The sequence below is a fragment of the Trachemys scripta genome, chromosome 3 (assembly GCF_013100865.1).
Source record: "Trachemys scripta elegans isolate TJP31775 chromosome 3, CAS_Tse_1.0, whole genome shotgun sequence".
Taxonomy (NCBI): domain Eukaryota; kingdom Metazoa; phylum Chordata; order Testudines; family Emydidae; genus Trachemys; species Trachemys scripta.
The window spans coordinates 24391486-24417255 of record NC_048300.1 but is presented as its reverse complement, the minus strand read 5'-3'; the positions used below and the strand labels follow the sequence as shown (position 1 = coordinate 24417255).

The 25770-nt window shown below is 41.8% G+C and overlaps 1 protein-coding gene and 1 long non-coding RNA gene across 2 annotated transcripts in view; one reads left to right on the top strand and one right to left on the bottom strand.

The window, feature by feature from the left end:
- The window catches only part of EFEMP1 (EGF containing fibulin extracellular matrix protein 1), an 82223-nt gene extending 61210 nt beyond the window's left edge, over positions 1–21013 (bottom strand). Inside the window, exons 1-4 of the mRNA XM_034764296.1 lie at positions 20570–21013; positions 18718–18805; positions 15513–15561; positions 15088–15351 (exon numbers count right to left, since the gene is read on the bottom strand). Coding sequence (XP_034620187.1) covers positions 15088–15351; positions 15513–15561; positions 18718–18801 — 397 coding nt within the window. The 5' untranslated portion in view covers positions 18802–18805; positions 20570–21013. The remainder of the gene's footprint in view (positions 1–15087; positions 15352–15512; positions 15562–18717; positions 18806–20569) is intronic.
- LOC117874316 overlaps positions 20959–25770 on the top strand; it is a 112659-nt gene continuing 107847 nt past the window's right edge. The window contains exon 1 of the long non-coding RNA XR_004644946.1: positions 20959–21215. This is a non-coding gene — a long non-coding RNA (uncharacterized LOC117874316). The remainder of the gene's footprint in view (positions 21216–25770) is intronic.

Here is a 25770-nt window from a genome sequence, read left to right as displayed (position 1 = left end):
AGTGCATCTGGCACATAAATATCTTGCTACGCTGGCTACAAAAGTGCCATGTGAATGCCTGTCCTCACTTTCAGGTGACATTGTAAATAAGAAGCAGGCAGCATTATCTCCCATAAATGTAAACAAACTTGTTTGTTTTAGCGATTGGCTGAACAAGAAGTAGGACTGAATGGACTTGTAGGTTCTAAAGTTTTACATTGTTTTGTTTTTGAGTTATGTAACAACAAATAATCTACATTTGTAAGTTGCACTTTCATAATAAAGAGATTGCACTACAGTACTTGTATGAGGAGAATTGAAAAATACTATTTCTTTTGTTGAGCATTTTTACAGTGCAAATATTTGTCATAAAAATAATATAAAGTAAGCACTGCACATTTTGTATTCTGTGTTGTAATTAAAATCAATATATTTAAAAATGTAGAAAAACAGCCAAAATATTTAATAAATTTCAATTGGTATTCTATCGTTTAACAGTGCAATTAAAACTGCGATTAATCGTGATTATTTTTTTTATCGTGATTGTTTTGAGTTAATCATGTGAGTTAACTGTTATTAATCGACAGCCTTAATTTCTAGGTTTCAAATATACTTCAGAACAGCAGAAGCTAAGGCCCCATCCTGAGAGATCCTGAGTGTCTTCTAGTACCATGGATTTCAGTGGGAGTGGAAAATGCTTGGTGCCTTTCAGACCCAAGTCCATATTTAAGTGACTTCTAAGAAGACCACATGTAGAATGGTTTCATTTTTTTAAATGAGGAAGAGGGAAATGAAAAAAGAGGCTAAAGTGTAACAGATGAGTAGGAACTAAACAAATAGTATAAGAAAAAAGTAGAAGGCTCTTTGGGGGAAAAAAGCAACAATCTGGTAATGGGCATACGGCAAAAAGTTTAGGGTTTGAGGCTGTTTTGGATGCTTCTCTGAACCTCCTGGGCCTGAATCTCCACTCATTTTCACCTTGTGTAGTCACTGACTCCTGTAGTTAAAATCTTAAGACTTCACTCCTATTCTGAACATGTGTGAGTTTCTGCACAAGGTGCCAGGCAGTGGAGAATCAGGTCTCTTGAGTCTGAAAAATTAGTCTGAAAAGATCAAGAAAACAACTCTCTTGTAAGCTTTCTGATACTCACACTTCCATTCCCTGCCAGGAGTAATGCCAGAGGAACTGTCCTTGCAGTGTTCTGTCGTTTCTAGTTCTGATCCTGGCTAGCAAATGGTAATGAAAGGAACTTATCTGAATGTTTCACGTCGTGACTAGATTTCACTTCTAAAAATGGGTGTGGAGTAGTAGGGTGGTGGTTATTTTGCAAATCAGACTGAACACAATCCACTGGGACCTGTTTTAAAAGGTATTTTTAGGTGCCTAAATATGCAGATAGATGCCTGAGTGATTTTCAAAAATGCCTGGATACCTAACTCCCACTGATTTAAATTATTGAGAGAGACAGCGGAGTAAAATGTAGTGACATAACAGTGTTGGGGAGACAGAGAAATTTAGACTTATTGGCCAAATGGTCTTTTCCTATTCAGCAGCTTCTTTTGTCTATTATTGTAACTGAATAATGAATGGTATACATGTCTTCATCTGTTAATAGTAACAGAATATATAGTATCTTTTATGTGTTTGGCTAAATCCAAGATCCAGATTTCTTACAGAAATACAGTGTTCTGTAAGTAATATTTGATACTAGTGAGATTTCTGCAATAATAAATGTATGAAGACTGAGTCATAAATCTAATCCTTATGCAAAGTAAGCACTAAACTAAAGAAGATTAGGACAGCTGCAAAATAGAGGCCAATAAAAATCTTAAAAGAAACAATTTGCTTGCCATTATGCTAAATAGTAAAAATAGTGTTAAGCTAAGGGTCTTATATGCAGGACTGCTAATGAAGGAAAGGGAAAAGATTAGGCACAGAAGCACAGAGGACTTGGGAGCTGTGAAGTGTGACAAAGATGAAAATGGAAGAGTGCTGGTGGAAGACAATGAAATCACTAGCAGGTGGCAGTGGTTTTAGGAAATACTGCCCAGTGAAGAGAATGCACAGAAACCGTTGAGGGAAGTATGAGCAAGCAACAGTCTCAAGGCCCATCACCATCATGGAGCTAAAGATGGTGCTAAAGATGATGAAACATGGGGAAGGCAGTGGGTGTGCTTACGGAGGCATTTAAAGCATTAGACCATGAGGGAGCGATGATGATGACAAACTTTTAAAACTTAGTTCTCTGTACTGGAAAAATGCCTGAGCACATTGGTCCCGATCTTCAAGCATAAAGGAGATGTGCAAGAATGTAGTAATTAACAACCCATCAAGTTAATGAGTCACATGATGAAATGGCTGGGAAGAATTATCAAGAAAAGACTAGGAGGATCTGGAGCATCAAGTAAGTGACAACCAATTCGGATTTATGCCAAGAAGATCAACAATGGATGCAGTGTTTGCAGACTGAATATTGCAGGAGAAGTACAGGGAGAAATGCAAGGAACTGCACTTAGTGTTTGTTGACTTAAAGAAGGCTTATGACAGAGTTCCTAGAGAACTGTTATTGTGGTGTCTGTGGTCATACCATATCATCTGCCAGAGATGTATATTCAGACTATCATGGACATGTACGAGTGTAGCAAAACAGTATAATAGCTGTAGCTACAGTGAGTCATTCATTGTGACAGTAAGTATTCATCAAGGATCAGCCTTAAGCCCATTCCTATTTGATTATAATGGACACCTTGAGGCAGGAGATTAGAGGAGAAACTCCATGGAGCATGCTTTCACTGATGACACTATGTGGTGATGTGAAGATAAATCCGAACTGGAAAGGGACCTAGAACTATCGCTTACATTGTAAGCCATGAGAAAATGAAAATCTGTGAAAAGATAGAATAGGAGCAATGCTTTGTTGTTTCATGATCAGGATGTGGACAGTCTGACCAAGAGGTCAGCCGGGAGCCAGGCTGCATCAGATACCAGGAGATTAGACTCTCAGATATGCCAGAGGACAGACTGAGAGTCGGGTGTCAGGAGGCAGGCAGGATCAGGTTAACAGGATATCAGAGTTAGGCAGTAGGAGCAGGCAGTGCAGGGAAGGTAGTCCTAAGCAGGAGAAACCCAGTTGCATGGACAACTTCCTGTTCCTGTACTTGGTTTAATAGAAGCAGGGAACCAGTCAAGACCCCCAGAATTCTGCCAGTCAGATCTCAGGATTGAAGTCCTCTGTCAGAGTTGAGCTTTTAGTTCTGGCAACCATTAGTAGATCACTGGGTGATCGTTCAGAACTTACTAGCTCCTAAGAACCCTGCGGACCAGCGATCGAGAAAATGGTCTCTGATATCTTAAGAGGGACCAGAAGCAGCCAGTAGAGCTAGATGGTATAGAGTTAAAGTCTGTATAACAATCTAAATACTTCAGTGTTCAGCCATCATGTGGATATTATAGGCTTCATGAAAAATGCTTTGGTGTAAATGGAGGGAGGTGACAGGAATTCTCTATGATAAGAATATGCTAAGTAAACTAAAGAGCAGCGTGTATAAGATCGTGATTAGACCAGCCATGATGTATGGGTTGGAATGCTGGCCAATGAGGAAGAGAGAAGAGCAACTACTTCACACTGCCGAAAGGAGAATGCTCAGGTGGATGTTGGGTCAAAAAAGAACTGCACAATGAAACCATACAAGCTTTGATGCAGGTGGCCCACATCACAGAAAAGCTGAAGGCATTCCAACTGAGATGGGTTGGTCATGTGAGATGATGATAATATGTGGGATATGATGGCCAAAGTGTACATGAGCTAGCATCCTACTGGTTCAAGATGCTGCAGGGGGGAATGAAGAAGGGTGATGTCAACTTGGAAGACACACTTATCCAAGAATGCTTGGAGATGAAGAACAAGAGCTGCAAACCCCAGTTGATGGGACAAAAAGCATACTTAATGTCAAGAACTGAACAGAGAAATTTTGTTTTTCAAATTAATATAAAAACTGGTAGGTTCACATACACAAAGGCATGTAGTAATTTTCAATTGTAGATTATCTATATATCTTAGAATCAAAATAGTGCATCACTATTTTCTTAGACTTCTTTGGTAAATGATTTTTAATGTAAACTATAAAGCCGATGCAGGAAATACTGCAGATGGAAGCGGAATATTTAAAAATGTGTTAACAAGCCTAGTTTACTCTTAACATGCTCTGAAAACACAGAGACAGAAGCATGGGCAAAACTGCCTATTTTCACTTCAGATTCTAAGGGCCATCAGTCTCTCCATCCTTGTATCTCCTGGGGATATTAATACCATCTTGAATCTGAAGTTGTAGAGTAAAGGAGGTTCTGCATGGAGCAAGAGTGGTTTTTGTGTGTGTGTGTTAAGTACGTTTCTGCAGTATTCTGAATAGGTCAGCCTGTGATAGATCCCGTGCCCATGGCTATTCAGCTTGGAATGTTATGGATAAAACCTCTTCTCCATTGCCATTTTTTCTTATTTTCAGGCAATGAAGATATATTTTTCTACCTGGCTGAACCCCCAGAATGGAGTACTTGGTCTGGGAAAAACCCAGATTGTCCCCTTGGTCTCTTTAATTTTTTTTTCTCTTAGCCTACAGTTCAAAACTGTCACGCGTTCGCCTCTTCCTCAGGGTGGGGTCAATGTGCAATGGCCCATCTGGCACCATGTGGTCACAGATGAGGCATGCATATGGAACCCAAAAGGCCCACACAGCTTCTGCGAACCATCAGTTGCTGAGACCATGTTTTGGCTACACTGGACACAAGAGATATTCATTAAAACTTTAAAGAATCAAATCCAAAGAAAAGCAATTGAGGAAGAAACCACTTTAGGCCCCATGTGTAAAGTGCAAAGCACTTGATTATTCATTTGCACATGTGTAAGTGCTTGCAGCATCAGGGTCTTAGATTGTAAGACAGGGACCATCTGTTCATTCTATATGTGTACATTGCCTAGAACAATGGAACCCTCATTAAGGTCTGTAGGTGCTACTGCAGAACAAACCATTATAGTTTCAGGGTATGTCTACACTATGAAATTAGGTTGATTTTATAGAAGTTGACTGCATATGTCCCCACTAAGCGCATTAAGTCGGCGGAGTGCATCCTCAATACCATGGCTAGCATTGACTTACGGAGTGGTGCACTGTGGGTAGCTATCCCTCAGTTCCCGCAGCGTCCGCTGCCCATTGGAATTCTGGGTTAAGCTCCCAATGCCTGATGGGGCAAAAATATTGTCTTGGGTGGTTTTGGGTACGTCATCAGTTGCACCTCCCTCTGTGAAAGCAACGGCAGACAATCGTTTTACGCCTTTTTTCCTGGGTTACCCGTGCAGACGCCATACCACGGCAAGAATGGAGCCCGCTCAGCTGACCGTCACCGCTGCTGTTGTGGGCATGTCTACTGTGGGGGCTGCTGTGATCCAAGTAGCCAATGCAATCATTGACGTTCTGTTATCAAGCATAGTGACTCTGGGAAATGTGCAGGCCTTTTTAGATTTTAGGTGCATCATATTCCTGTCCTTTGCCGAAGGTGAATAAGTCTTGCAGCCGTACATTCCAGTCCGGTCGGTGCTGTAACACCCCATAGCACTTCTGTGGTTGACACATGTAACAGCTCCAGGGCTCTTGCTCTTTTGCCTTGGCTGAGGTACCTTGCCCTACCAGGACCTCCAAGCATTCGACACAGAAGCACGTGCAGCAGCTGGCATTGCTACACAGCGGCAGCTCCTTGCCTTCGCAGCAGATGGTGCAGTAGGACTGATACCCGTCCTTGTAGTACATGTAGAAGAGCTCCAGGAATCGATCCCTGCAAGTCTGGCAAAGGCCCCCCTCAAGCAGCGGGTGGAATGTGGCTGTGTTTTTTCTCCCGCACGATAAACAATTGTCTTCAAGGCTCCTGTTGTTGTTTGTGATTTCGGAAACCATTTGCTCTCTGCTCGGTCCTCCTCCACCCGCTCCTTGCTGTTGTTGCAAAAGTTAGTTTTTAGCCACTTGGCCGGGGGATGTGGGAACGTCTTCCCTGCCCTGATCCTAACAACCTCCAGGGCATGGTGTATGGCTCGTCGATAGGAGACCAGCTTATTAAACCTGGCGTGGTTGAAATGCTGCCTAAAAGCCATCAGACCCTCCAGCTTGTCTGCTGAAACCTTGGAGAACTTCCCGTCCCCAAACCATTGCACCCAGTGCATTCCAGAGATTGCCTGACATTTGGACGTGACTCTGTAGGGGACAATGATTGCAGACCACCAGGAGAAGCCCTTGATCTTCCCCCACATGAGCTCCCCAATTCCAAAATCTTTCCCATCCTGGTATTCCACTACTTCCTCTGCAACTCTGCTCTCCTGCTCCCCCAGCGACGACTCGGGGATCCGTTCTGATCCTCCTGGGTGCTGCTGGCAGACATGGTACTGCTGCTTTGGGAGGACTCCTTGGAATCCTCCTCAGTGAGGTCGACAGACATGGCCATCCTCCTCTTAGAGCATCGAATGGGAGCCAGGGACTCCAGGTCATTTTCTTCTTTAAGTTTCGTCTCATGGAGATTCAGTCCTGCCCGGAATATCATGAGAGCTGGAGGCTTCTGCCTCAGGCTGCTCTCCCAGCTGGCAGTACCGCGCAGTCGCACCTACCCCAGCCTACCCCTTGCTCCCATTGCTCATGAAGCCTGGACAGTAGTAAGGAGCAGTTCAACTATAGGCTGAGCAAGTGCAGAATGGTGATAGAAGTGCCTTTGGACGTTTAAAAGCTCGCTGGCACTGTTTGCTGACTAGGTCAGACCTCAGTGCAACCAACATTCCCATTGTTATTGCTGCTTGCTTTGTGCTCCATAATATCTGTGAGAATATGGGGGAGACATTTATGGCGGGGTGGGAGGTTGAGGCAAATCGCCTGGCATCCGATCTTGAGCTGCCAGACATCAAGGCAATTAGAAGAGCACAGCAAGGCACGCTGCACATCAGAGAGGCTTTGAAAACCAGTTTCATGACTGGCCAGGCTTCGGTGTGACAGTTGTGTGTGTTTCTCCTTGATGCAAACCTGCCCCCTTTGTTGATTTTTAATTCCCTGTAAGCCAACCACCCTCCTCCCTTTTAAATAAAGTAACTATAACCATTTTATTAATTTAAAAAAATGAGATAATGGACAAGGTAGCATAGGTGGGTGGGGGAAGAGGGAAGGACAAGGCCACATTGCTTATTGTAGCCACACTAAAAATCAAATTGTTTGAATGACAGCCTTCTGTTGCTTGGGCCATCTTCTGCTGTGGAGTGGCTGAGTGCCCAGAGCCTCCCCCGCCGTGTTCTTGGGCATCTGGGTGAGGAGGCTATGGAACATGGGGAGGAGGGTAGGCAGTTATACAGTGGATGCAGCAGGGGTCTGTGGTCTTATTGGCTTTCCTGCAGCTCCAACAGACGCTTTGTGTCCATTTGCTCCTCCAACAGATGCTTCATCGTGTCCTTTTGCTCCCCCATTAGCCTCAGCATCACGTCCTGCCTCCGCTCTTCGCGCTCACTTAATTCTTTCCTGGCCTCTGCCACTGAATGCCTCCATGCATTAAGCTGTGCCCTATCAGTGCTGAACTTGGAAAACATGTCATCGCAAGTGCATTTTTTTTGCCTTCTAATCTGCGATAACCTCAGGGATGGAGATGATAGGGGAAGCGTAGAAACAGTCTACGCTCTACGATTCTGGGGGGACTGCATAGTCACTTGTGCTATTGAGTGCTGCTGAGTTCGCCACTCTGAACAAACAGGAAATGAAATTCAAAAGTTCCCAGGGCTTTTCCTGTGTGCCTGGCTAGTTCATGGGAGTTCAAAGTGTTGTCCAGAGTGGTCACAATGGAGCACTGTGGGATAGCTTCCGGAGGCCAAGACCATTGAGTTGCATCAGCGCTACCCCAAATTCGACCCAGCAAGCTCGATTTCAGTGCTACTCCCCTCATCGGGGAGGAGTACAGAAGTTGATTTTAAGAGCCCTTTAGGTCGATGGAACGGGGTTGGTTGTGTGGATGCAGTCATTTTTAAATTGACCTAGCGTGGCTAAATTCGACCTAACCCCCGCAATGTAGACTTGTCTGAGAGCTGAACTCCAGGCATTAAATATATAAATGACTAAATTAACATATTTCAGTATTGTGCATATTTCCTTCCATTAGGACTCTTTGGCTCTTTTGCTGATTTCCTATCTGATTTCTATTTATTGATACGGAAACACATTACATTCTATTAGGTAGCTAATGTATTTATATATGATTGATTATTTGTACATAAGCTTAATAATGTTACAGAAAAATGTCTGTATTTTACTCTCTTTTCCCTGATTTCTTCATGGCACATTAGTTTTATGACAAAAATAAACTGGTTTGCTGACAGTGAAGCTGAAAATCTAATCCTGGTCTTTGTTCATGTGGCAGAATGGAGACAGGACTCCCATGTGAATACACAAACCAGTTCTTCACTAGGTTGACTGATCTGTGATCCAGTGCACAGAGAGGTGGAGAGGATCTATGTCAGCTCCATGGACAGCACTCATTGAACATAGGAATTGCCACACTGGATCAAACTCAAGGTCTATCTAGTCCACTACCATGTCTCTAAAAATGACCAGCACCAGATGCTTCAGAGAAAGGTGCAAGAATCTGATGGTAGGAAGGCAGCTGTGCGGTACTCTGTCGCTCCAGTATTTGGTCTCATCCTGATCTCTAGCAGTTAGCGATTGCTTTAAACCAGTGGTGAGCATCCTGCACGCCACACGCAGCCCATCAGGGTAATCTGCTGGTGGGCCGCGTGACAGTTTGTTTACATTTGCATGGCCACCTGCAGCTACCAGTGGCCGTGGTTCGCGGGAAGTGGCGCGGGAAGTGGCGCGGGCCGCAGGAATGTGCTGGCCGCTGCTTCCTGAAGCTCCCATTGGCCAGCAACGGCAAACCGCAGCCACTGGGAGCTGTGGACAGCCGTGCAAATGTAAACAAACTGTCTCGCGGCCCGCCAGCAGATTACCCTGACAGGCTGCAGGTTGTCCACCAGTGCTTTAAATACTGAGTCATCAGGTTTATATCAAAAAATGTTCTAGTTATTTTTTTCATCCGAACAATCCATCCAATCCTTTTTAAAATCTTGTTAAATTCTTGGCCTCAGTGAATTCCTGTGGCAGTGATTTCTGCATTTAATTGCACATTAAGTCAAAAAGTATTTCCTTTTATTGGTTTTGAATATGTCACCCTCCTCAATTTCATTGACTGTCCCCTTGTTCTTGTGTTATGAGACGAGGAGAACAGAAGTCCCCGATCTACTTTCTTTAGAGTATTCATTATTTTAGATACTTTTAACACGTCCCTCTTATTCATCTCCTGTCTGAGGTAGACAATTCCAATCTTTTCAATCTCTCTTCATCTGAGAGCTTTCCCAGGCTCTTGATCATTCTCTTTGCCCTTCTCTGAACTGCCTCTAATTCTGCAATATCTGTTTTGAGATGGGGTGACCAGTGCTGCACAAAGTATTCCAAATGAGGTATTCAACAGATGAGAAACTCATGCAAGTGTACTGTCTCTCCATCTGGAGCAGCTCTTAGCATATCCTGGTCCTACTTCTCCCTGAACTGGGCTATAAGAACTCTCTTGCAGTGTCAACCAGGGTGGGGAAGGCAGAAACAGGATCAGGATCACAGGGGAAGAGACAGCCGGAGGGGCTTCTCTGGTTCATTAGTTTCTGATTTTGGCTTCATATATTATATGGCCTATACTTTTAATTAAAAGAAACATGCCTGGAGCCTTATAAATCTAAATAAATCAACACGTATTAAGGAAGATAATCTTTTGACTGGTGAATAGTGAAATTCCAAATGAATACCATTTGGGGGATGTTTATACTGAAATATAGACTGCAGCAACCTTTCCATAAAGATGTTTTCTATTAAGCTAGATACAGCCTTCAATTGATGTACAATATTAGTACAGTAAAAGCTTTATCTGGGATGTTGAGGGAATGGGGGGTGCCGGTAAGTCAAAAATTCCAGTTAACTAAGAGTTATACTTACCATTGGAGGGAGGGAGTTTGGGTGCGGGAGGGGGCTCAGGGCGGGGGTGCAGGAGAGTGTGCAGGGCATGGGCTCTGGGAGGGAGTTTGAATGCAGGAGGGGGCTTGGGGCCCGGGGCATGGGTTCTGGATCTGGGTGGTGCTGCTCCTAGGTGTAGAGCCTTTATAGAAATGGAGGCAAAAAGGGAACCATTTGAAGTGAACCAAAGAAAAATATTTGTTCTGGCTCTATGAAGAAGTTATTGTAGTTCCTTGCTGGAGGGTAGAAGATTATACCATGATGGTATATTAATTTCACAGCAAAGGGAGGAGGATTCTCCAAAGATTCTTTGAACATGCTTTAGAAATGCTAGATCAGTACTGTCATGAAAAGGCTATTCCTGTTCATTGATGTTAATAAAAGGGTATTACAACAATTTTTATTACCCTTTCACCATGTAAGTGAGCAAGTATAGCCTTTTACTGATGTCAGCAGAAAAGTGTAACAACTCTTAGTAGAACAACGGCATTACAGTTAAGGTTGGCAACTTTTCCAATGAAGAGGTCAATATGAATGCTTTATTCATGTAACAATGGTCAAACGTTAATCTTTAAGTGCTTGATAGTGCCCCTTTAATAAATAATAAAATATTTCATAAATGGTGTCTAAATATAGGAAATATTAAACCAATGGTCTGCTAAACAGGTATGGGATGAACATGACTAAGACTGAGGTAATGTGGGTCAGCAGAGGTGCCACAGGGAAACTGGATGTAGAGATTAATGGAGCATGCCTACACCAAACTGACCTATTCAAGTACCCTGGTGGCAGGTTTATGGAAGATGGTGAGCTCGAATGTGAGACGCAGTCCAGACTGGGGAGAGCTGGAATAGTGCTGAATAACACCTCAGGTGTTGTGTATGACACTGAGACTGAAAGCCCAACTGTATAATACAATGGTGCACCCCACCATGTCATGGTGTAAAAGCATGGCTGGTACAGAGATGGCCTACAAGTGGTGTTCAAGATATCTTCACACAATGCAAGTTACACGAAGGGACAGGTTTTGAAATGAAATAATTAGGATGGAAGTCGAAGTCATTGATGTGACTGACAAAATCCAGGAAGTGTGACTTTGCTGGTTCAGACACATACTGAGGATGAATTAAGAGGGCCTGGTGAAGACAGCATGGAAGGAGATGTTGGCAGGAAAGAGACCCTGAAGAAAGCCTAGGAAGCAATGGATGGACCTTTGTGCCGCCTTGGACAGACAAAGATGGCAGATGCTTGCAGGATGACCCGACTCCAGAGGATGGGCTAAGAGGAACAAGAAGTTTATGACCCGTAGAGCACCCCATTGCCAGCTGGCACACCATTGTCATGATATTTACCTTAAAAGTGGCATGTTATATACCATTAGAAAATTAGTAACTCACTGTTCATTAATGTTCTTGTGTCATGTATGTACGGCAAACCCACAAAGAATTTTATGGTGGTGTTGGACACATGTGACTAAAATGTGTGTGTTTAAACCAGGAGAGTCAGGGATGTTGATAAACTGGTTTTATCCAGACAGAGGAAAGAGACCAACACCTCAAACCAGGTGTGACCAAAGTCTATGTGATACTCATTTGTATTGGAGGTTGCAGCAAGACATCATTTGCATTGGAAAAAGCACCAGAAGGGGAGGAACCAGCATAAAGTCTACACCAGAAAACGTGGTGTCTACAGCCAGGAGGGAAATGGAACTTTATCTGGGGATACCCTTCAGAAGAATACATTTTGAAGATTTACTACTATAGAGAGATGGGGAGAGAACCCCTTCACCTGAAAGCCAAAGGGACTGACCACTTTCAGCTCTGTGAAGGGTCCTGGCCAGAGATTCTGGTCAGCCATGCTGGAGAAGAGACTTGGTGAGAAACACTTTGAAAAAAGAGACTCTACTTTGTTAAATTAGGTTTTAGAGATTTAGAAGCATATTTTTATTTTTATTTGCTTGTAACCCTTTCTATCTTTATTCCTTATACTTGGTATCACTTAAACCAATGACTTTTTGTTTAATAAACTAGTTTTACTTTTACTAGAAAGCAATCCAATACTTTGATTCAAATAGAGTGTTTGTTAACTCCAGTTAAGGTAATAAGCTGCTTGGCACTGTCTCTTTAAAGAAGCAGCGAACATAATAATGTTTGTAAGTGTTCAGCAAGAGGGCTGGACACTACAGGGCAGACGGTTTGGGGAAATTTGGGACTAGGTGGATGTTGGGGTCAACCTGCAAAGAGTAACTGGGCGGTGGAAGCCAGGGTGTGACCTGCATGTTTATATGCTGGTTGTTGGTGTTAGGGTTGTAAGCCACAGTAGCACAGCATTTAAGGCACCCTGAGTTGCAAGGTAGGCAGTGACACAACCTCGTACTGGTCTGGCTTGAACACCAAAGCATCACAAAGGTATCTTAACATAGGCCCTAATTCAGTAAACACATGCTTAAGATCCATTGAAGCCAAAGCTAAGCAACTGCTTAAGTGTTTTGCTGACTCAAGACGATAATGTGTAATTAATGTACATAATGTAAACTAATCTCTGTGTGGAAAAAAACAAACAAATTGGTCCAGGGATTGTGACATTAATTAGCACTAATTCAACTTCTCTAGGTAAAGTCCTAGATTGAATGTTGACTAAGATTGGTTGAAAATTGAAGTAAACTGAATGCAAATATGATTAATTTTTAGATACTAATTTATTCCAAATTTATAGACCAAAGTGAATGTATTTGGATTATCGTACCATAGCTACGCAATGTTTAAAAAGGGAGTGGACATTTGTATTAAAACAGAAGGCCCTTCTTACTCCAACATGATGTCAGTAATATAGCTCCTCAGAGCATACTATTGTTTTAAACAGAGGTCCCCAAACTTTCACATTGGTTGTAAAATATTATTTAGTGTTGCTGGACTGGAAGGAAAATGTCATACATCTGCAAACAATTAGAAGGAGTTGGACTATTTTTTTTATTAATTAAACAATAAAACATCCTTAAATGTGACTGTGGGCTCATCTACACAGTGTGGCAAAGTACACTACAAGGGTCCTTTCTGTAGAAAGCTCTAATGGGTTGTTCTTTAACTTCCCCATATAGACCCTGCTGGTGTGCTCTAAAAGGTACTGCATTCACGTTAATGTCCTGCCTTGTAGGGCACTTTTCCATGCCATGTAGACAAGCCCTGTATATATGGAAGTCAGATTCCCTGGGTACTTCCTGCAATTATCATATGCAATAAGAACTTTTAACAACAATAAAGTAAATCCTCTGTGGGGCCACTAGTTCATACATTTTGCTTCTCCAACATGATTAGCCAAAGTTAAGATTTTAGCCACAGTTAGTTAATTATTGTTATAGTTAACAAAGCCTTTACAAAACTGATTTTATCTTTCATTGGAAAGCTTTCTGGAAGCCAAAGAAGAGACAAAAATATTAATACCACAAGTACCCTTCCTCTCAAAAAATGCTGGTATAAGAAATTAGAATGTTTTGTTCAACACTACGAAATTAATACTTCATTATACCATGAATTTTATAAATTCATATGAAAATTCAAAATACTCAGAACACAGTAAAGGCATTAATACTACATAAAATTAAGCACTTCCACACTGGCACCTTAAGTAATTGTAAACCAAAAAAGTATGTAGCAGGAAACACACTTCTATTTAAAACATTTTAGAGTTACTTATGAACACTATAATATATATTATATATTAAATAATCCATTAAATTGAAATAACATTGAAATTCAACAAAATGAATGTTAACAAATGTCACATTAAGTTCAGTTCCATGTACCATAATTCTGAAATTAAAGATATAAAATACACTGGTCAGACAGACGAAGCATCATTGTTGAAATTTTGATTTATGGTAGTAACTAAAAACAGTTTCTATTATAATAACTATGCTTCTACTTATTAGTAAGTAAATGGTGTTGGTACTGTATAAATGAATACTAAGAAGAAAGGAACTACAGCTGTGTAACACAACGTGCCCTGATTATAGCCACTTTACTACTATTTTATATGATTACATTGATTTTTGAAGCCAGAGGATGGAAAAAATGAACAGGCCAAGTTTCAGTGGGCACTATGAGTTCTCCACAAGTTTCCTATTGACTTGCTTGAAAACAATGCTTATGAATCCAGGGCAGAATTTAGCCCAACATCTTTTCTTTCATAAATGTATACTTCCTAAAAGTAACAAATGTTCAAGTTAACTATTTAAACAAATAACAAATGAGAAACCATCTCAGTTTAGAATAGTGTTGCAAGTCTGACTCTTGAATTAACATTAGCATTGCTAATACTCTGAGAATTGTGGAACTGTGCATGGTGTATGTACACTCATATGGATGTTGTTCATTGCCATAGTTTCACAGGCTAGCTAACCTTCATATTGGAAGTAATCTGGCAGGCTCTCAGCCGATCTACTCTTTTAAAATCGGAAGAGCACAAGTTGTTCAGATGTTTGGTTCCTAGTCTTTCAGATAGAGACTGTATGCAAATGTGATCTAAATATATGAAACATTCTACATTATAGTTTGAGTCTAAGGTAAAGTTCATAGTGCAACTAATCTTTCATGCATTCAGATTTTAATTAGAGAAAATATATAGTTTAAGGAAATCTCTGAAACTGGAAGACTACCCCTTGCTTTCTCAGGTACTATTTTCCCTACTTTCTTCAATGCAGTGTATCTAAGACACATTTAATGTAATCCAAGATGCTTAATACAACTGAATTTGCTTATCTACATTTTAAATGAAGATGTATAAATAGTAGGACTGATTCTACTCATTCACATCAGTGGGAGCAGGAGCAGGACCAGTGCTGGTAAAGATGCAGAAAATCACAAATATATAAATGACAAATTTTAAAGAACATCCTGAGGAAATATATGTGTACTATACTAGGATGTAGCAATGCAATTGCTGGCAAGTACAAAACTCCACTGCTGTCGTTGTATGTACATATGATTTTCTATCATTCACTTTGAGCATGAATGTAAAGGTTAACAGAAGGCAGTTGCTTACCTTGGCACACATTTTGCTCGCTTTGCTCATACCCAGTTGCACACTGTATTTGGTGAGTTGGATTTGGAGGTGGTCGATGAGGATCAGCAGGGGTCCGTCGAATGACATTGTTTCGTCCACCAGTGGATTCAGCAGCTGTGTCTTCTCGCCCATTATTTACAATAATTTGAGCTGTTCTAGGTAGACAGAGGTATCCTCCATAGTGGTTAACACATTTCATCCCACCTTTGCATGCATCTGGGACAATTTCACATTCATCAATGTCTGTGGTTAGCAACAACACAAGTAAAGTTTTAAAATGGGACATTGACAGACATTAACATAAGTAATGTAACAAGGCATGCAAGCACACTTGTATTGTCCAAAATGTCAAAACAGGGGATGTAGAAGATAAGAATTCTTTCATTTATAAAGATTTACTATACCTTTGCACCGCTGCCTGACAGGATCCCATTCATAGCCATCTGTACATTGCTGTATAGAAAAGAGATTCAGAAAAATGACCGATGAATTAATATTTTAAATACTTCATGCACTTGCTATTGCTACAGAAAATTGTGTTCTGAACAAACAATAACCAGGCTGGTTATATATTTTTGATAATATCAGGGAAATAGATCTCAGTGCAATACTGCTGTGTAACAAAACTAAGCAACAGCGGGTTCTGTGATACCTTTAAGACTAACAGAAGTATTGGAGCATAAGCTTTCATGGGTGAATGCCCACTTCAGTAGTAAGCAGTAGTTTATAACAGGAAATGGATAATCCTTTCCTAAATGTTGGCCTAATGTCTATTCTAAATTTGTCAATAGGGCCTGATCTTTTAAGGTGACATGAGCTTCCTCTGTTCCCAGGTAAGTCAATTGTTGCAGAAGGCTCTCAAGATCTCGCAGGACCAGATCCTAAGTTATTTGATTTATAAAAGTGTAGATGACACTCCAGTTCAAGACCTTGATCCTGCCAAGCCTTACCCACAGGAGTAGTCCTGTTGATGTCAATGTAACTATAGTATTGCCATCTTAAAAAGAATGAGTCATGCCCCAAATCATGAGATTTTAAAAAATAATAAATTGTGGGCTCTTTTTTATTTCCCTTCTTGATTTTGAGCCATTAAGGTTCACACTCTTAAGCTTTTTTCTGCAGCCAGGAGGGCTAGAGACTTACTTTCTTTTTTTAAAGAAGAAAGTTGAGATTCTTACATAATCATATAACTCCAGGAGCTTGGGCTTTAGGAAAAACAGCAAGTATTGTGAGACTCATGATAAAATTGTAAGTTGCAACACTGGGCCTACTCATGTGAGTAAAACTTTGCAGGATTCAAATGAGAAAAAACATGCAGTCCATGTATCTATTCACATCAGTATGGACTACAAATGTGAGAAAGAGTTTGAGGGATAAGGTCCAGGACTTTTTAGAAGGGCATCTGCCCTCTGCCCCAAAGTATTCATTTTCTAGAACACAAGATCTAATTTTTGAGAGGCTTAATTATCATCTCAAATGACAATTAGTGGAAACTGACTGAGCACTGTAGTGCTATTGAAGTGCACAAGGATACAGATGTAAAACATCAACAGATAAACTAAGATGTAGTACGTGTTTCTGTCCTGCTTGATATATTATTTCTCATAGTGTTGCAGAAAAGGAGTTGACTCAATAAATCAGCTAGTCACAGTGAGCCAAATTAATTCTTGCTGTATCTCCTTGGCTTTAGCGGAGCTACATCAGGGATAAATTTGACCCAGAGTGTTGATATCAATATTGCTCAATGTATTATGCTGAAGTTGTTTTGAGAAACTTGTTACTAATAGAGTTTGAATCAGCAGTAGAAACAACAACATTTTGTTTATTCACAGGTGACATCAGTGATCTGCCAAATGTAGCAGTGAGCTGGAGGGAAAAGCCTCTAGTGTTAGGAGGGGGTAAGAGGACAGCTAATTGTATTATAATTCTAGCTCTCTAAAGGAATGACTACATGCTGAGTTGACACCACAAAAGTTACTGTAGCTATGAAAACCCAAGCCCAAAGGAAAACAAGCAAATTCATGTATGTACTGAATCACCCAATTCCTGCTGATGCACAACAGAAGTAATGTATACTTAATACTAATGAGCCAAATCTGCTCCCATCAAAGTCAATGGGAATTTTGTCACTGACTTCGGTGGAACCAAGATTTGGCCCTAAATGCATATAGTACAATTTTCAAAAGCAACTAAATCCCATTTTTAAAAGTGAGTTAGGCACTTAAAGCCTAAGTCCCACTGACATTCTATAAGATTTGGGCTTCTAAGTGCTAAAGCCACTTTGGAAAATGGGACTTGGCAGCCTACATCACTTAGAGGCTTTTGAAAAATGTATGGTCTAATGAAACTAGGCAAGCTTACTGGAAGAATGCTAGATTTTTTTTTTTAGGGAATACACAATAAAAAATGGAAATGAGCCTGGGTACTAGGCATAATCTCACTTTTAAACATTTTATAAATTGTTTTTTTGCTGTAACATAAGTAATTATAACATATAGACTGATTCTGCAGCACTTACTGAAGTGAGCAGTCCCCTGACTTCAGTGAGACTACTTATGTGAGCAACAATTGCATGATCTCAGGCCCTTTGGCCACAATCCTACAATTTGTTACACAAGGAAAAACTTCTCTGCTTGTGTGGAATCCCACTGATTTCAGTGGGGCTCTGTGCAGGAACAGCAGTCCACCTACATGAAACAAGTTTCAGGATCAGGGCCCCTGTTTGTAATAGGGGTCAAATATGAAAATGTGTTTTTTTTCATGATCCAAGCCAATGTAAACATTACTTTGCCAGTGATATTCATTACAAAAGTAGATGAGCAAACATAGATGAAAAAGTAACATATAAAGGAGACAGCCCTGCCCCTCTATTCTTATCACTTCAATTTTAGGGTGTGAGTAGAACATATTTCCAATATTTTATTAGCAGCTGGTCATAGCCACTCAAATAATTGTTCCAAACTATTCTTGACACTGACAATATACCAGCTAGAAAATTTCATAATTTACATACAGCATTACATTTTAAGACTACCATTACACAGTACTTATATTTTGTTAAAACACCTTGAAATCTCCTAGCAAAAATGGAGCAAAACATTTTGACTAATAGCCGACATATATGATGTTTCATATATTTGTAATTAATGTAATATGTTTGTTTTAAATAAGTCATATACAGTATTTCTGTAATTTTGAAGATGCTTGGGCGTCTTATTTCACAGAACTTAGAATTGCAGATAACAATATGTCATACCCTTTTCTGTTATGGATGACATTTACTTTGTACATTTATGATTTCCAGCCTATTTTGAGCATCCATAAAACAAAAATACTTCCAGAGGGTTCAAATCTTTCTCAAAGGTAGGGAAAAAGCCTCATCTTATAATTTTGTTCAATTCATATAATTCAGTACCTAAATAAACCTTTCAAAACAGAAGGTATCACCAACAAGTTCAAAGTCTGAAACTTGGTTTCACTGTAAAAGCACCTTAGTCTAAGAACTTTGAACTGAACACTCTATATTGGAAAGGAACTATGGTTTCTCTGTCAAGGGTTATTTAGAAAAGAATCCCTGCTAAGAATCCCTCAAAGTCTATTAAACCTTACCGTGTATGTTATAGTTTCTTCAGTTTCCTGTGAATTTACTGTAGTAAGAGTGAAAGCAGCTAAGAACATAACTGTCAACATCATGAATCTTGAAAGAAAGAAATAAAACAAAACAATTTTTAGCACCTTTTACTGTTAAAAAGCTAAGAATAACCAGCTATTGGGGGCATATCCCACATTCCTTATTAGGGTAAGACTTCCACTGAAGAATAAGGAGAGCAAGATGGAGCCCTTGTTAGATTATGAGGAAGTGGCTGAGATTTAGCAATGTCTTAGTCTGTTTTATTTTTCCCCAGCTGAAGTAACAGACATTAAAATAATATAACAATTAACACTGCATCACACTCAAGTGTCTGTTCTCTAAAACAACATAACCCAAGTACCATACATATTTACAACATCCTCACAATTATCTGATTTGGTTTTAAAAGTAATTTTCAAATGACTTCATGTCCCACCAGAAATGTGTGTATGAGAGATCTAACAGGTAAAAGAACCAGGGGAAAAAAGGTAAAAATGGGATTTACCTGGATCCTGCCAGTTTTTTTAAACAACCCCCATACTGTACTATCAAAATAGAGACTAAGTCTAGCCCTATCTACGGCACCAAAAAATCCCAGACCCTGATGAAACAGCACTGCAAAATGATAGATTTAGCACCTGCATCCTGACAATTTTTGGCCCTAGTCCCCCAAACGACATGTTCTAAACAGATAACAGGTTTAGCTGCTCCGACTGCAATTTAAAAATCCAGATCCTGATGTAACCTAATGCAACAGTCCCACAAAAATCTGAAATCTAGATGCTGCTGGGTCTTGCCCAATTTTTCCACAAACCCAGAAACTGTACCATCTTCCATTATTCCACCAAAACAATCTGGACCTCCACTCACCCAGGTACAAGGAAGCTACCAACAACTCTAATTTGGCATATGTACTCTGCTGGATCTGGCTAAATGCTGGCTGTCTACTCCCCAGTTTCCCATCTAAATGTATGCAGTTTCTCTTAATTCACCACAATCATCTGGAACCCTATGTATTATAGTGCAATCTGGCTGAGTTTTGGCCATGAACTTCCCAATCACACTATTACCACCCAACTGTATTTGACCCTTCATTTCAATGAATTCATTTATGTTTACCAACATACTGTGGCCACAAAAAAATGCTTTTTGTGGTGCTGCTGCACTGGAGTGCATCAGGGTCAGGGTTTTTAAGGTTGCTAGGAGCAGCTAAACATGTTCTCTGGGTGTTTAGATTTGGGTCAGAAAATGGGAGATCCGGCAGCATCCAGGTGCCGGATCCAGAGTTGGTGACACTGTTGTGTCATGATGTGCCTGGGGCCAAAATCTGGCAGGATTCAACTTTTCTCCAAGTCCCTGGCAGAACCAATTTATAAACTAAGCGTGGGAAGTTCCAATGTATTCCATTCTCAGAAGGTTTTTAAAAATAAACCCATCTAGTCAACTTCAGTTCGGGTTACTTCCTATTTCAATTAACTCAGAAAAGTTCTCTGCTCAACCTTCCTCCCATGCCCTGATTAACGTTGCCAACTGCGGACAGATTCCAAGCAAAGCAGTAGACTGAAGCAGTCCCCCATCCCCTGCGCACTGAAGAGAGGAAACGGGGGAAGCCAGCGCCCCGAACCCGCGGGAGTCGTGTTCTGCCCTGAGCCCGGTGATCCCATCCCCATTCTCGGTCTGCTTGGCCTCTGGTGCCCACAGAGCAATTCACCAGCAGCTCTCGCAGGACTGTGCCCCACGCCCGCACTCACCCCACCAGCCCCTGGCGAGTCGTGCGCAGTGCGCCCCCAACTCCTCGTCTCCCGAGCGGGCTGCTCAGGGGCGTCTTACCTGAGCGCCGAGCAGGGCTCCTCTGAGGGCACGTAGGAGCGCGGCTAGCCTGGCAAGCGCCGCCGGGGAGGAGAGCGAGTTTCCGCAGCAGGTTGGCCCCGCGCTCGGCTCCGAAGCCCGTCCTCTGCGCACGCCGCCGGGGTAGCGCTCGCAAGGCTGCCTGGCGCGCCTGCTCCCCCCGCCGGCCTGTCTTCAGTGACAAGGGCCCGCTCCCGTGGTGTCTATTGAACGCCCCCTCCCGGCCCCGTGCTCAGTGCATTAACCCCTTCGGCTAGGGCGCACGCTGCGGGGGGAGGAGAGACAGACAGGGGGATAGGGAGCGATCTCCCCACGCCCAGCGGTACCACCCACAGGGGAGCGTGTCACTTTTGTTAAGAAACCCCAGCTGCTGCCCCTCCGCCCCTTGCACCAGTCTGCAGGAGGCTGTTCCGAGGCTAAGCGAGAATAATGTGAACGCGTCGTTATTTCGGTAGCTCAGGGGGGCGATCTGTCCCCTTCCAGACAAAATGGGAAGAACCCGATCCGGCAGACTTCAGCATTTAGTGGGCCAATTTGGTTGCAGTGGGACTGCTCGTGCTGTTCAAGTTGAGCATGTGCCGGAGTGTCTTCAGGAGTCAGACCACTGTGTGTAAAGTTCCTCTCAAATGTAAGTGCTTGTGGGAGTTGGGGGCTATAAAAGGCAGGTCCCTCCCCCAGAGAGTTTGCCATTGGAAGTCAGGCACATCTGCATTAGCTGCTGTGGTCAAAAGAACACAGAGTGCACTAGGATGGAGATTAATATGGAAAACATTATAATGCCATTATATAAATAAATGGTGCAGCCTCACCTGAAATATTGTGTGCAGTACCGGTTACCCTAGCTAACTGAAAAAAATGCAGAATTAGAGCGAATGAAGAAAAGGGTGATGAGAATGATGAAGGGCTTGGGAAAACTCATATGAAGGCCGAAAAGATTAAGGTTAATTACTTTAGAAAGGAGATGAATCAGAGAGGACATGATAAAAGTATATAACATGATGAATGGTCTAGAGAAGGTGGATCAGGAGTTGCCATTCTCTCTGTCTCAGAACACAAGAACAAGAGGGTATTTAATGAACTGAAAGGTGGCAAATTCAAAACCAATCAAAATACTTTTTTTCACACAATGTATAATTGAACTGTGGAACTCATTGCCACAGGATGTTGTGGAGGCCAAAAACTCGGCAAGATTTAACATCAGATTGGATATTGATATGGCTAACAGTAACAACCAACATTGTTATAGTGAATGCTAATGTGCATTTTGGAAGATGTGGTAAACCTTATAATTCAGGGTTTAAGGTAAAGTCTAATTATTAGGGATTAGCATGAGACATAATGTGGGGGCAGATTAAACTACATCTGTCTAAAATTGCTTGCACTCTTCTTTGAAGCATCTGATGTTGACCACTGTCAGAGACAGGATACTGGCAATTTTTGTTTCCTGTGTGAATACCTTAATCATGCACTGAGGCCAATGGAACTACTATGTGCAGTTTTGTGGGCTTGGACCTGATCCTGCAATGAGTTCAGCATGGGTGGATCTTTGTAACTGACTTCAATAGGGAACTGCCCAGCCATCAGGATCCATCCATGCTGACCCCACTGCGACATTGGGGTCCAAATTAATGGAAAAAATATATTTGCCTTTCTGAATAAATAAGAAAAAAGAGATGAAGAGATTTTCCTTACCCTTGTTTTTTAAAATACACCATTGGGTTGAGGCCAAACATAGAAAGGAGATTTTTTGGATAGCTGTGAATGAAGATAGGATTAGAATGAGATGCCTTGCAACCTTCACTATATTTTGTCAACTCTAGGGGGTTGTACTGCTTTCAATATACTGGGGTAGTTAAAATGGTACAACTTCTGTTTGTAGATAAGTGCTTATACATATGATTAATTTTATGCATCTGAGTTGTTCCATTGGGACTACTCATGTATAGAGCTAAGCACAAGTTTAAGTATTTGCAGGATTGGGGCCGAGTTTTTAGAATGTTAAAAAAAAACAAAAATCCTAAAAAGACAGATGTATTCAAATCTTTTCATAAGCCTTTTTGTAATGTAAAATGTGTTTAAGAATTATTACTATATCCATCCCTTGTTTTCATGGGGCATTGTGCAATTCTTTTTGGAAAATGATTTGGGTGAAACAAGCAAAAGTATATTTAAACAAAATAAATTAGTTCACTTTTGAAAACTTAATCCAGCCTAAGACTCTTCAAGTATTGAGTAGTTTTCCTTACAGCCAATCCATTTTGAATTTGAAAAAGCATGGGTGAATTGGGTAAAAAACAATCATAAATCAGTAAACAAGAAGAAAGTGAAGCAACATATCAGACCTCCAGCTGGAGAGCCTACCAGAAGAGCACGATTATTATTAGTAGTAGTTATAAATGTTTGCATTATGATAAAGACTCAAAGGACCTAATTGTGACTGGAGTCCAGTTGTGAAGAGTGCTGTACAAAGATATAAGTGCAGTGAGGGCTTTTGCAAAGATAAAAGAGATGGAGGATAGGGGGCTTTCTTGGAGGCCAGTCCGAGACTTTGGAATGTACTCCCACAGGAACTAAGGTTCATCACACACCTCACCATTCTCAGCTTTAAATGCAAGGTGCCTTTCTTTGACCTTGCCTTCTCTAACATAAACCCATAGGAAGGTGTGTAGATGTATTTTTATATGTAACCCTTCTGCCCATCTGAGTTGGCAGCAACAAGGGCCGGGTTCAGTATCTAGGGGTTCCGTTTCAATAACACAATGCAAAACCGGCTCGAGCCCCCACCCAGTGACCTGGGACAATTACATACCACCCCCGGGTGCCTCTAAGAGGCAATACTTCCCCTCTCGCAAGCACGGAGTCCGAGTGTAGCAAAATCCTTTTAATAAAGGAGGGAAACAATGTGGCATTATGTTGGGGAAACACCACAAACAGGATTCAGAACACCAACCATGAGCAAAAGACCTACCCCCAAGTAAGTTTGGCAGTATCCTTTTCCCCTCAGGGTCTTAAGTCCAGAAACCCCCCAAAAATCACCCAAAGTTGCAAAAGTCCAACACCCCAAAAGTCTCTTGAGTCCAGCAACCCAAAAATCACCCAAAAGTCCAACAACCCAAAAGTCTCTGTCCCTAATAAGTGCAGCCCCCGAGTTCAAAAGTTTATCTGCAGAGTTTTACCTCCCAGTCTGGGGGGAGGGGAGGAGGGGTGCAGTGGTGTTAAGGGGACCCTTATTTGGTCCGAGGCCAACTGTCCTGCCTCTCCATGGGGTTCTGCTGCAGCCTTCACCGAGAGCCACTCCACCAGCCGGTCCACTGCACCAGCCGTCCCGTGAGCCGCTCCAGTCGTCCCGCAAACTGCTTTGCTCCACCAGCCACTCAGCAACGTATCTTCAGGGCCCCACACAGCACTCAGTGATTTCAGCTCTTAGTAATTTTAGCTCTTTAGTGATTTCAGCTTGTAGTATAGGAGCTTCAGTGCTGGTGCACCATCAGCCCAAAGTGAATTCAGCTCAGTAGCCTGTAACTAGACTCCTAATAGAATTAAAATTAGCTCTGATATTCCACAGTAAAGAGAGGAAGAGAGATGACTGGTATTTTAGGCCCTGTCCCCAGCCTCTCTCAATTCACTGGGTTTTGGAACCCATGTCCCTTTTCTAGCAAGTGCTACTTAGTTGATGGCGAGTCCCTCTGTCATAAAACAGTTTCATTGTCCTTGATTCACATAATAACAACACTTTCTTCTTCCTGCCCCAATAACAGAAAAACTGGGGATCCCACAGCAGTCAAAGTGATCATTTAGGCTGCTGTGGGCTTATGCTAGGCAGGTGGGTGTGCCTATGCAAACAAGATCAGCCCCTGAAGTTTTTTTCCACAACTCGCCACAGTTCACCACGAGATGTCAGGGTAGAGCTCATCCTGACTCTGCTTACATATATATCAATATAAAAATTCCCAAACAAAACATTCCACTGCACACATGGGACAGATATGCAGTCACATTGCTTAATGCACAACCGGAAGGTGCTCAGAGAATGTGGTGATGAGCTCAGTATAAAGAACCTATCTAGAACAGAAGAGCAAGGGTTTGGGGATATAATGTTACAAAGTCAATGTATATGGTGAAGAACTGGCAGAGCTTTACTAGTGACATTTTGTTGGTGGTTTTGTTTTGTTTTTTAATATGTTTAATTGGGGAACTGGTAGGGTTAGAAATGGAGAAGTCAGTAAGAGTTAGGGCATAAGAAAGGGAAGGAAAGTGAAGAAGCATGCTCATAGCTCAGCACCTGCCAGCCATGATCAGCAGGCATCATGACAGAGGTGAGTCTTACAGGCTGATTTGAAGGAGGATAAGGGAGAAGTTTATATGGATTTTATCATTCATAAGAGGCAGATGGGAAAAAGCAGAGGTGTTTATGGACGAAGCTGACTGGTGGGTAATAAAGGCTGGGAACACTGGAGTGAAGGCAGGGGTTGATGTTGCAGTGCATTACTAGATCAAATGAGTAAAGCAGAGCTAAGTTGTAAAGGGCCTTAAAGGTAAAGTAAAGGGATTTTCAAAAGGGCCCTAAGGATTTAGGAGCACAAGTCCCACTGAAAGTCAATGGGACTTGTGCTCCTAAGTCACTGAGGTGCTTTTGAAAATCCTATCCAGGAAACTTGTGGTTGATGCAGAGCTGAAGGGAGAGACAGTGGGAGGACTCAAATAGGGGAACGGTATAATCCAAGTGAGGAGCCAGGAAAATGATTTTAGCAGCAGCACTTTGAACAGATTTGAGAGGAGCAAGGTTGCAGTGGTCAAGGCCAGAGAGGAAGATGTTACAGTAGTTAAGACAGGGAGGCCCTTTCTCTCTTTGGTATCAACAGAAGACTATTAACGGAGAGGCTCAAAAGACTCCTTCAATGCCCAGGTAAGCTCAGGAATCATTACTTTATGATATCTGGTGTGTGAGGTGACAGGCCTTCAAGCCTGGGTCACCTGTACATATGAATGCCTTGCTGCTTTGCCTTTAGACAGTAAGCAGTCTCTTAGGGGTTTCCAAAGAGATATAGAAACTCTCATAGGCTGTGTGGGTCCCATGAGAGGAGAGAGGAATAGGTTCAATACACAGGATTCTGTGCACTCTATCTGCTCTCTCTCGCTCTCTCTCTCCTCCTCCTCTGTATCCCTGTGCAGGGGCTGGCACA